The following is a 12,847-nucleotide window of genomic DNA, read 5'->3' as shown; positions in this document are numbered from 1 at the left end:
TAAGCCCTAAAAAAACTTTGGGATTCCACTTGAAGTGCTCAAGAATTGCATCAACACTATTAAGCATGTTGCATGCCAATGTGTCGGAGGAACGGATATGAAATGGTTGTTGCGTCATCTTAGATCAAAATAAAATTCTCAACTTATGTGTTTATGTAATACCACCTCTGGTTCTTAGTATAAAATCTTATTTGACTTTTATTTTGATTCTAAATGTAAAATCTTGATCTACTTTATCTCTTCTATTTATACGTTTTTTCTTCAAAATAATCCTTCTAATGATAATAGTTCTAGCCAATACACTTGATTAGTAAAGAAATTTTAAAAAAGATAACATCTATTTATTACAAATAAATAACTTAACTTATATTCTTAATTTACTCAAATTAGTTAATTAGCTCTGACCGGAGCTAATATAAGATAATTATTGTACGTACATATGAAATCTATTCTCTTTGCATCTGCTATATTAATCACATCCTGTCTAAAATGGAGTCAATTCGCGGCTTAATCAAAGAGTTTCGGTCATAATTGGTCAAGTATTTGAATCCAATCAATTTTCTTCAGTTAAGTAGATCTTGATCCTCCTCCGTTCAATCCAACACCAGACGTTATGTCCGCGTCGAAAGCTCCTTTGCACTGCATGATATTGCTTGTGGCATCCTTTACACTTTTGTTAAAGTAAGATATACTTCTTTATCCTTCTTTTCCAAAGGATTTGTCTCGGCAGGGGAAAAAATAGGCTTCTTTAATCTGAAAATGACATAGGAAGTACGGTGGCTTGCTAGTCCCTGGCCCTTTGAAGCGCATTCATTTAGACTTTACAGTCAAGTTCCAACCCAATCTATCTCATATATCCTGGCAAATGAAGCCTATACGATCCTTTGACATGTTGAACGTAATTTGCCGTGAACAATGAGGCGGCTCGCTCTAACATTTTTACCTTCTCATGCAAGTAATATCCCAAGCATGATGAGTCCACAGAGCTCTAATGCAATCAGGGATCTCTTCAAAATACGTAGTCTCAAGATATAAAGTTATAATAACCAGACATTTCTAGAGCATCTGTCCCCATAGCCAAACTTTATACGTTGTCTTGGGCATTGTCTCATGATTTGATTGAAACAGTCGTCGGCCACTCTTCATTCGGGTTTTGTGTTTCTTTTAACACAGTGACATCTCATGACTTCTTAATGACATGGTGTGTAGTTAGGAAGCAAATGCGCCATCAATTGGCACGAGAAACAGAGCTCATGGAAATGGAGAATTCTCATCACCATGAAGAAGAGAAAATGATCAGAGTTCTTTGTGAAGCATCCCATAACGGGTGTGTTTCAACTTTGAGGACACTGATCCAGCAACACCCTCTGGTTCTTCACAGAATCAACCCCAGAACTACTTTCATTGACACACCTTTGCACATATCAGCCTCACTTGGCCATCTTGAATTCACAAGAGCCCTTCTTGCTCACAAGCCTAAACTGGCCCTTGAGTTAGACTCCTTCCGAAGCACGGCCCTCCACATAGCTTCTGCAGAAGGCCACATCCACATTGTGAAGGAGCTTTTGGCAGCTTACGAGCAGGCTTGCTTGGTGTCTGATCAAGAAGGTAGAATTCCATTGCACGTAGCTATAATAAGAGGCAGGTTAGAGGTTGTGGCAGAGCTTATCAGGGCAAAGCCAGAGTCTTTGAAGATCCTTCACAAAGGCAGAACTGTTTTGTACTTGTGCCGTTGTGCGTGACATATAACCACTTGGGGATCCTCAAAGCTTTGGTGGATTCAAGCTTTGAAATTTGTGATGAGATGCTTAATTGGAGGGACTTGGATGGCAACACCGTTCTCCACTTGGCCATCATGTTGAAGCAAGTTGAGGTATTTTGGCTTTCTTTAGTGATCATGTGACTAGTTAGTGTTTCAGATCCAACAAAACACACTAAGTAAATTTTAATTTACATCACTTGAGATGCTTAAAATATCACTTCCTGCTCCCTACCAAATGCATACATCTACGAGTTTACCCCCTTAACTCCAACTATGTATCCGTAGTTAATATAATTGGCCATAACATTTAATTAAGATCAGTACATAGGGATACTGCAATAGATCAGTGAACGAGGGAAGGATTGGGTTAAGAAAATTAATTGCCGCTGAGGAATAAAAATTAAGGCCAAAGATCAATATAATTAATATTTTGGCAACATTATGAAATTAACTCCATGCTTAACAGATCTAAATTTCCGGATTATAATATGTTTCTTGCAATATTAAACATATTGTCTTGTATATTGGTGGTCAGACTGTAAGGTACCTGGTGTCAATTCCTAAAATACAAGAGGCATCAACGTTGAGGAATAAGATGGGTTTTACAGCCAGTGACATTGTTGCCGGGGTTCCAAAGGACATGAGGAGTCTTGAAATACAAGTCATACTGATGAACAATGGCTTTAAAAGTGACAAGACAGAAACAGATATAATTACACAAGCATCAACAACTGGTGATGCTGTTGAGGAAGCAGTGAAACCTGGGAAGAAGAAGTGTTGGAGAAAGATGACCAAGCATATAGAAAGTTGGTTTGAGCATAATGGAGAATGGTTAGAAGATATGAGAGGGAATCTGAGTCTGGCGGCAATTGTCATCTCAACCATGACCTTTCAATCTGTCATCAACCCTCCAGGCGGCTTCATTCAACAAAATATATCTAATCCAAACAACACCACTTCACCCTTCGATTGCTTGGAGATGAAGGATGATTATGCATGTCCTGGGGAAGCCGTACTTGCTTCTGCAGATCCAGCTAGCTTTCGCTACTTCATAATTCACAGTACAGTAGCTTTCGTTGCGTCTCTGGGAGTAACCCTGTTGCTCATAAGTGGCCTTCCTCTTAAGAACAAGGTTGTGATGTGGATGCTGTCTATGGGAATGTGTATCACACTCTCAGCATTGGTGCGGGCCTACTTTATTGCCTTCCTCATGATAACCTCAGAGGAACTCTGGAATTCAACTGATAAAATGCTCAACGTAGTGGATTGGACTTGGATGGCACTGTTTGCACTGGTTGGTGGATATATCCTATTGGCCTTTCTTATTTGGCTTGTCAAGTACTTCTTCAAGTTTATTAAGCGCATTGCCATGGCGATCCATGTGCATAGGCATGTGAGGCGCCTGCCTTGGGCCTCTCAACCAGCCTCTTTGTAGTGTATGCTGGCAATGCCGCTGTCTCAGTGCAAATACGAGCGATGCTATCACATGTGTCATGTAACTAACTTTTTTCGTATTGAATATTTTCATGCATATCAGACAGATCAAAAAAAAATTTTCTTTCAAGATCATATATGAAGATTTTTTAGAATAGAAAAGCTATTTATATTTTTTTATTTGAATTTAAGAAATTTAATACTTTGGATGAGTATGAAGTAAAGAAATTTTATATTACTATTGGAAAGAATTTATGTTCTCATCAACATCTTGATAATAATGTTTTTATTTATTTTTGCAATTGAAAGTATATATAGAGAGAGGGAAATGCTGATAAAGGAAATTAATACATCAAAATATTAAACTCTCATAATGGATAAGTTTGTCCTGTTAGATAGGATGTTGTTTAATTTGTTGGGATTGTCAAATTAAAGCAAAATATATTTTAAAGAAATGTTTTAGATCAAGGATCTTATGTTAGGAATGGTGGAAAATAGACTTTATTATGATAAAAACATGAAATAATATCATATGTAGAGTGGTCATAAAACAAATTTGATGAGGTCTTGATGATTCAAGCACTGGCCTTTGGCTATTCGTGTAGAACTTTTGAAAGTGGATGGCACTATTATGGTTGCTTTTCGTATTGTGATTATGCATTTGCAGGATATTTTGGATGCTTTGGCTTCTATGGCCTTCTCTCCGGTTCTTTTACTAAATAGATTTCACATTTTGGGCGACAAAAGTCTCCATTTTTTTTTTTAAAAAAATGATAGATTTTGAGAAGATGAGCATACTAGTTATTATATAAATTCAAAATCATGATAATTTATTTATGATCCATATTTAATTATATTTTAAAAATGAATCAATCATTAGTATTAGCATAGTAATTAATACCAAAATTTCTATTACTAAAGCTTGAGAAGATTTTCTACTCTCTTATGAGAAACACGGGCAACGTTTTAAGAGTTCATTAATTTCATGCGGTGGAGACTGTAATAATAGATTGGAGGACAAAAATGTAACATGGCTGTCCAATTCATAGCCCACTGGTGCATAATATGAAAATGACAAATGATTATACACAACATTTAAAATGTCGTCAAGCTTTTATATTTAAGACATGAGATAGTAATATATAGTACTTCTAATCCTTAATATAAAACTTTATTTGACTTTTATTTTGGTTCTAAATATAAGATCTAAATCCACTTTGTCTCTTATACTTATATATTTTTTCTCAAAGTAATTCTTCTAATAATAGTAGTTCTAGTCTTGATTAGTAGGGATATTTTAGGAAAGATATCATTATTTATTACAAATAACTAATTTAATTTATTTCTTTAATCTCATCAAATTAGTCAACTAATTTTTATATTTAATACTAGAAGTAGTATAATATAAAGCATATACAAAATCAAATTATAAGTTATGACAAAAAAAATCAAATTGTAAGTGATGAAAATTCCGAATCTATCGTGGAAATGCGCCATCCATTTGTCCCAAGAAACAGAGCTCATGGAGATGGAGAATTCTCATCACCACTAAGGGAAGAGAAAATGATCAGAGCCATGTATGAAGCATCGTAAAAAGGGTGGGCTCCGACTTTGAAGTGGCTCATGGAAATGGAGAATTCTCATCATCATGAAGAAGAGAAAATGATCAGAGTTCTTTATGAAGCATCGCACAATGGGTGTGTTTCAACTTTGAGGACACTGATCCAGCAACACCCTCTGGTTCTTCACAGAATCAACTCCAGAACTACTTTCATTGACACACCTTTGCACATATCGGCCTCACTTGGCCATCTTGAATTCACAAGAGTCCTTCTTGAGCACAAGCCTAAACTTTCCCTTGAGTTAGACTCGTTCCGAAGCACGGCCCTCCACATAGCTTCGGCAGAAGGCCACATCCACATTGTGAAGGAGCTTTTGGCAGCTGGCGAGCAGGCCTGCTTGGTTCCTGATCAAGAAGGCAGAATTCCGTTGCACGTAGCTGTAATAAGAGGCAGACTAGAAGTGGTGACAGAGCTTATTGAGGCAAAGCCGGAGTCTTTGAAGATCCTTCAGAAAGGCAAAACTGTTTTGCACTTGTGCGTGACGTATAACCACTTGGAGATCCTCAAAGCTTTGGTGGATTCGCGTTTTGAGATTTCTGCTGAGCTATTGAATCGGAGGGATTTGGATGGCAACACCGTTCTCCACTTGGCCGTCATGCTGAAGCAAGTTGAGGTACTTTTGCTTTCTTTAATGATCATGTGACTGGTTAGTGTTTCAGATCCAAAAAAACACACAAAGTAAATTTTAATTTACATCACTTGAGATGCTTAAAATATCACTTCCCGCTCCCTACCAGATACATATATCTACGAGTTTACCCCCTTAACTCCAACTATGTATTCATAGTTAATATAATTAGCGATAACATTTAATTAAGATCAGTACATAGGAATATTGCAGTAGATCAGCGAACGAGGAAAGGATTGAGTTAAGAAAATTAATTGCCGCTGAGGAATAAAACTTAACGTCAAAGATCAATATAATTAATATATAGGCAAAATTATCAAATTAACTCCATGCTTGACAAATCTAAATTTCCGGATTATAATATGTTGCTTACAATATTACACATATTGTCTTTTCTATTGGTGGTCAGACTGTAAGGTACCTGGTGTCAATTCCTAAAATACAAGAGGTATCAACGTTGAAGAATAAGATGGGTTTTACAGCCAGTGACATTGTTGATGGGGTTCCACGGGACTTGAGGAGTCTTGAAATACAAGTCATACTGATGAACAACGGCTTTCAAAGTGACAAGACAGAAACATGTATAATTACACAAGCATCAACAACTAGTGATGCTGTTGAGGAAGCAGTGAAACCTGTGAAGAAGTGTTGGACAAAGATGATCAAGTGCATTGGAAGTTGGTTTGAGCATAATAGAGAATGGATAGAAGAGATGAGAGGGAATCTGAGTCTGGTGGCGACTGTCATCTCAACCATAACCTTTCAATGTGTCATCAACCCTCCAGGCGGCTTCATTCAACAAGATATATCTAATTCAAACAAAGCTGCTTCACCCTCAAGTTCCCCGGGGGCGGGGAATGGAAGTCCTGGGCAAGCCGTACTTGCTTTTGGACCTCGAAATGACTTCCTCTTCTTCATAATCCCCAATACGGTAGCTTTCGTTGCGTCTCTGGGAGTAATCCTGTTGCTCATAAGTGGACTTCCTCTTAAGAACAAGGTGGTGATGTGGATGCTATCTATGGGGATGTGTATCACTCTCTTCGCATTGGCGCAGGCCTACTTTGCTGCCTTCTCCATGATAACCTCAGACGAAGTCCAGTGGTCGACTGATAAAACTTTCGAGAGAGCGAGTTGGATTTTGGTGGCACTGTTTGCACTGGCTGGTGGATATATCCTATTGGCCTTTCTTATTTGGCTTGTCAAGTACTTCATCAGGTTTATTAAGCGTATTGCCATGTCGATGTGTGGGCATAGGCCTGTGAGGCGCCTGCCTTAAGCCTCTCAACGAGCCTCTTTGTAGTGTATGCTAGCAATGCCAGTGTCCCGTGCACATTTAAGCGATGCTATTACATATTTAACTAACTTTTTTCGTATTGAATATTTTTACGCATATCAGATAGATCACTCTAATTTTTTTCTTTCTTTTAAGATCATATTTCGAGAATTTTCAGAATAGAAAACTATTTATATTTTTTATTTGAATTTAAGAAATTTAATACTTTGGATGAGTATGAAGTAAAGAAATTTTATATCACTATTGGAAAGTATTTATGTTCTCATCAACATCTTGATAATAACTTTTTTAATTTATTTTTGAACTTGAAAGTATATATAGGGAGAGGGAAATGCTAATAAAAGGAACTAATACTTCTATTACTGCATCAAAAGATTAAACTCTTATAATAGATAAGTTTGTCCTGTTAGATAGGGTGCTGTTTAATTTGTTGGGATTGTCAAATTAAAGCAAAAAATATTTTAAAGAAATGTTTTAGATCAAGGATCTTATGTTAGGAAAGGTGGAAAATAGACTTTATTATGATAAAAACATGAAATAATATCATATGTAGAGATGGTGATAAAACAAATTTGACGAGTTCTTGATGATTCAAGCACTGGCCTTTGACTATCAGTATAGCAGCGTTGAAAGTGGATTGCGCTATTATGGTTGATTTTCGTATTGTGATTATGCATTTGCAGGATACTTTGGATGCTTTGGCTTCCACGGCCTTTTCTCCGTTTCTCTTACCAAGCAGATTTCACACTTTGGGCACAAAAAAACGAAAGTCTCAATTTTTTTTTAAAAAAGATCAATTTTGAGAAGATCAGCATACTAGTTATTATATAAATTGAAAAACAGGATAATTTTATTTATGATCCATATTTAATTATATTTTGAAAATGAATCAATCATTAGTATCAGTATAGTAATTAATACCAAAATTTCTATTACTAAAGCTTGAGAAGATTTTTTACTCTCTTATGAGAAACACGGGCAACGTTTTAAGGATTGATTAATTTCATGGAGATTGCAATAATAGATTGGAGGACAAAAATGTAACATGGCTGTCTAATTCATAACCCACTGGTGCATAATATGAAAATGACAGATGATTATACACAACATTTAAAACATCGCCTAACTCTTTTATTTATTTAGGACATGAGATAGTAATATATATTACCTTCTCTTTTTAATATAAAACCTTATTTGACTTTTATTTTGGTTTTAAATATAAGACCCCAATCCATTTTGTCTCTCATATTTATGCATTTTTTCTCAAGGTAGTCCTTCTAATAATAGTAGTTCTAGCCAATACACTTGATTAGTAGGGATATTTTAAGGAAGACAACATTATTTATTACAAATAACTAACTTAACTTATTTCTTTAACCTCCTTAGATTAGTTAACTAACTCTTATATTTAGGACCGGAGGTAGTATAATATAAAGTATATATCAGTCCAAAAAAAATATAAAGCGTATGCAAAATCAAATTAGAAGTGATGAACATTTCCCATGAAACAGAGCTCATGGAGATGGAGAATTCTCATCACCAGTAAGAGAAGAGAAAACGATCAGAGTCATGTATGAAGCATCGTACAAAGGGTGTGCTCCGACTTTGAAGTCGCTCAAGGAAATGGAGAATTCTAATCATCATGAAGAAGAGAAAATGATCAGAGTTCTTTATGAAGCACCGCACAGCGGGTGTGTTTCAACTTTGAGGCCACTGATCCGGCAACACCCTCTGGTTCTTCACGTAATCAACTCCAGAACTACTTTCATTGACACACCTTTGCACATATCGGCCTCACTTGGCTATCTTGAATTCACAAGAGTCCTTCTTGCGCACAAGCCTAAACTTGCCCTTGAGTTAGACTCCTTCCGAAGCACGGCCCTCCACATAGCTTCTGCAGAAGGCCACATCCACATTGTGAAGGAGCTTTTGGCGGTTTATGAGCAGACTTGCTTGGTTCCTGATCAAGAAGGTAGAATTCCCTTGCACGTAGCTGTAATCAGAGGCAGACTAGAGGTTGTGGCAGAGTTCATCAGGGCAAAGCCAGAGTCTTTGAAGATCCTTCACAACGGCAGAACTGTTTTGCACTTATGCGTCACATATAACCACTTGGAGATCCTCAAAGCTTTGTTGGATTCAAGCATTGAGATTTGTGATGAGATGCTCAATTGGAGAGAACGGGATGGCAACAACACCGTTCTACACCTGGCCATCATGTTGAAGCAAGTCGAGGTAGTTTTACCTTCCCCCCCTTCTTTTTGGTCATGTAATTACTTCTGCACCACCAGCTGACTAGATTTTCGGATCGAACCAAACTCAAACAAAGTTCACCTCTCCACTGACCTTAATCCTTCCTTCCGTAGCTGTAAAACGGTGTAGCTTATCTAAATTTCCTGATTATTTTATGAGTGATCTTTATTTCAATATGTTTCTTGCAACATCACACGTCTTGTTTATTTGCCAGACTATAAGGTAGCTGGTGTCAATTCCTAAAATACGGGAAGCATCAATCTTGAAGAATAAGATGGGTTTTACAGGTAGTGACATTGGTGAGGGGGTTCCAGAGGATTTGAAGAGTCTTAAAATACAAGTCATACTGATGAACAATGGCCTCAAAAGTTGCAAGAAAGAAACAGATATAATTACACAAGCACCAACTAGTGATGCTATTAATGAAGCAGTGAAACCTGGGAAGAAAAAGTGTTGGAGAAAGATGGTGAAGCATATGGGAAAATGGTTCAAGCATAATGGAGAATGGTTAGAAAAGATGAGAGGGAATCTGAGTCTGGTGGCAACTGTCATATCAACCATAACCTTTCAATCTGTCATCAGCCCTCCAGGCAGCTTCATTCAGCAAGGCTTATCTAATTCAAACAACACTACTTCTTCACCCTTAGATTGCTTGAAAATGGAGGATGACTATGCATCCCCTGGAAAAGCCGTACTTGCTTTTAGAGATTCAGATAAATTTCGCTACTTCATAATTCACAATACGGTAGCTTTGGTTCCGTCTCTGGGGGTGAACCTGCTGCTCATAAGTGGACTTCCTTTGAAGAACAAGATTGTGATTTGGATGTTATCTATGGGGATGTGTATCAGTCTCTCACAACTGGGACAGGCCTACTTTAGTGCCTTCTTCATGATAACCCCAGACAAACTCTGGGATTCAACTGGTAAAATGCTCAACATAGTGAATCGGATTTGGGAGGCACTGTTTGCACTTGTTGCTGGATACATCTTAGTGACCTTTCTTATATGGCTTTTCAAGAAATGCAGCAAGATAATTAAGCGTATTTGGATGCTAACGTACTGTGGGAGGAACAGATCATATGGAAATGGTTGTTGCTGTATATAAAGATGAAATTAAAACTGTGTGTGCATGAGATTGATTTGCTCTTTTTTCCCTTTTTCATATTTTCACTGTCTCTCTTGTTGGTTATAACAGAACTTCATATTCATCTTGATGCTGCTACACTGAATATACCAATAGTAATACAGCGAGGAAAGATGAAGAAGAAAGATCTGTGACAGATAAGGCGATAATAGCTCTTACGTCTCAGCTGGGGCAACTCAAGTCTTCTAAACACTTAATAGTTTAAAATATATAAATATCTTGCGTTTTTGCCAGATCCGTAGGGCATGGCTTTACTTACATGCTTCTGGATTAAGAATAGATTGCCTCTATATTTGAGAACAGTTTTTGCAATTTATGGTATTTCAATGTAAGCGTTCTCCAAGAATTTTTTTTGGTTTGGTAACTATCTATCTTCCCGTTTTAATCATTTTCTCGTTTAATTTGTCGTGATATTTTTTCCAAATGAAAAAAAAAAAGTTAAAGGTTTTTCATAGTAGTTATGTATTTGTATAAAATTAATATTGAAATATTAACGAGACCTAGGTTTAGATGGTCTCTGATAGTTGGTGTTTAGACATAGGCATTATGCTCTGTATATTTCTATAATCAATGGTTTTCACTTGCTTGTCTGGGTCCTATATCACTACTTTTTTTTTTGCCAACATATAATTCACCATATTTAATTCTTCAACCACTCCCCACTCCCATCCTATTTTATAGGAACCTTTTGGGGAATTTACTTTGGTATAATAAATTTATCAGCCTTACATACTTGAATTTCTATGTAAATAATTAAAGTGGCCTGAAAGTCTAACGCTGTCTTTGGCTTGATGGAAGGAATGGGAAGGGATGAATTTTAATCAAGAGAAGGGAAGGAGAGAAAAAGGGAGGATAGCTACAAAGGAAAGGGGAGAAAAAGGGAAGGGAGGAGAGGGATTTTAATGATCTCCTGTTTGGATTAATGGGAGAGGAGGGGGGAAGTAATTTTAATAATACCTTATTTTGTTCTAATAGAAAATTGACTATTTTAACCTCATAAAATTTAAATAAATTTTCTCACTCTTTTATTTTGTTAAGATATAACTATATATATATAATGCAATTTATCAATTTTGATTTAAAAGACACAGTCACACACTTATAAAATATCAAGATAAAAAGTCATGAATGATAGATTTCAATCAGAGAAAAGACCTTGAAAGTGAAAGAAAATACTAACGGCCTCTTAGAATTAGAAGAAGAGGAAAAAAAAAAAAGGCTTATAGATGCTCACTAATTTTGGAGACATTTATCTCAATAACCTCTTGCTAGATGCTCAAAAGAACTCTCTTATATAAAAATGTTTTCGATTGATAAGGGTTTAACAAATTGAAAAGATATATGAAGAATTAAAATATTATCTCTCATCTCCCTTTTAAAAAATATCACTTTTGGAGGGGAGGTTAGAAGGGAAGAGGAGGAGAGAAGAGCTCCTCTCCTCTTTAAAAAATATCTTAACCAAATGAGAGGAGAGGAGTTGCTTCCCCTTTCTAAAAAATTGCACCAGCCAAACAAGAAGAGGGGAACAATTCTCTCCCTTCTCCTCCAAAAACCCCGTACCAAACATAGTGCAAGGCAAACGAGCTATTTCATAAATTTTAAAAATATAACTGATTTCTGTATAAATTTGTTGATATTAATGTTAATATTATGTTAATTTATTGGTCTGCTATTAATGCTATCACCGGACTTAATGCATTTAGTGGCCCAATTAACCCTCGCAATCTAATTATGCACTCTCCTTTTCCGGTTCAAAGTGCTTTAAATAATTAATTATGGTAATATTTCGATAAATATTTGTTTTCCAAAAATATTGTATTGAAATCAATAAAATTTGAAAATAAACTTAAATTATACTGACTAATTTATCCTTTTTTTTTATATCAAATCCCTATTCCATTATTTTTTTCCACATACATGTTTGAAATATTGTTTTAGGCTTTTAGCCAACTTATGAATTTTTTTGGCCTGGCAAACTTATGTATTTAACTTTTAAAAAAATTAATCAATAATACATTTACGTATTTAAAAATTTTAAACTATGATCAATACATGTTAAAAGTATATGCATTAATTTTTTAATCTAAATTATTTTTGGACAATATTTATATTAAAGAAGATCCAAAATATGTGATTTGATAGTGAATTAAAGGTTGGGTGAATGTTAGATAAAATTTTTAAAATAGAAAGAATGTCAGAAGTTTCATAGAAGTTCTGAAAATAAAAAGGAGATTTATATAATTAAAATTTGAGATTTATGTAATTAAATTGACACAGAGAGGATTTAGCATATTTTACCATTTTTAGTTGAAAATCCGAGTCCTTCATTGTTATTTTTTCAAAAAAAGATTCAAGCCATAGTAGCGTTTTTTTTTTTTTGCCTGAATCAAGCCATAGTAGCGTTTTAATGATTTGTGGTTCTGGACTGTAATTTACTTTCTTCCGTAGTCTATCAATGTCATTTCCCCTTCTACAGTCTATGCTTCCCATTCCCGCTTTCTCCGTTAAGGCTCCATGGGACAGTTTCTAACTACGTTTTTAATACAGAATACAAATTAAATACTATTTTCAGTTTTAAATATAATAACTAATTGATTAATTTAAATAGATTAAAAAATATATTAAGTTAGTTATTTTTAATAAATAGGTTTTGTTTTTTAAATATCTTTACTAATTAAATTTATTGACTAGAACTACTATTATTAGAAGGATT

The 12,847-nt window shown here is 35.4% G+C and overlaps 4 protein-coding genes across 4 annotated transcripts; all 4 read left to right on the top strand.

Annotated features, from left to right (window-relative positions):
* Window positions 1–466: 466 nt before the first annotated feature.
* LOC114727841 (uncharacterized) lies at window positions 467–3,197 on the top strand. Its single transcript, XM_028914610.1, has 2 exons — window positions 467–1,873; window positions 2,298–3,197. Exons 1-2 carry the CDS (start codon window positions 1,805–1,807, stop codon window positions 3,195–3,197), a joined length of 969 nt encoding a protein of 322 aa, XP_028770443.1. The 5' UTR covers window positions 467–1,804.
* Window positions 3,198–4,649: 1,452 nt separating this feature from the next.
* On the top strand, window positions 4,650–6,944 carry LOC114727774 (ankyrin repeat-containing protein At5g02620-like). The gene is made up of 2 exons (XM_028914511.1): window positions 4,650–5,431; window positions 5,856–6,944. The coding sequence occupies exons 1-2, from the start codon at window positions 4,820–4,822 to the stop codon at window positions 6,720–6,722; spliced, it is 1,479 nt and encodes a 492-aa protein (XP_028770344.1). The 5' UTR covers window positions 4,650–4,819; the 3' UTR covers window positions 6,723–6,944.
* Window positions 6,945–8,309: 1,365 nt separating this feature from the next.
* Window positions 8,310–9,032, top strand: LOC114727840 (ankyrin repeat-containing protein At5g02620-like). The gene has a single exon (XM_028914609.1). It carries the CDS (start codon window positions 8,310–8,312, stop codon window positions 9,030–9,032), a length of 723 nt encoding a protein of 240 aa, XP_028770442.1.
* Window positions 9,033–9,264: 232 nt separating this feature from the next.
* Window positions 9,265–10,095, top strand: LOC114727839 (uncharacterized). The gene has a single exon (XM_028914608.1). The coding sequence runs from the start codon at window positions 9,265–9,267 to the stop codon at window positions 10,093–10,095; it is 831 nt and encodes a 276-aa protein (XP_028770441.1).
* The last annotated feature ends 2,752 nt before the right edge of the window (window positions 10,096–12,847 follow it).

Source organism: Neltuma alba, unplaced genomic scaffold, assembly GCF_004799145.2.
Source record: "Neltuma alba isolate B1F8T4 unplaced genomic scaffold, ASM479914v2 tig00012508_pilon, whole genome shotgun sequence".
NCBI classification, from domain to species: Eukaryota; Viridiplantae; Streptophyta; class Magnoliopsida; order Fabales; family Fabaceae; genus Neltuma; species Neltuma alba.
This window is presented reverse-complemented; position numbering and strand designations above follow the sequence as displayed.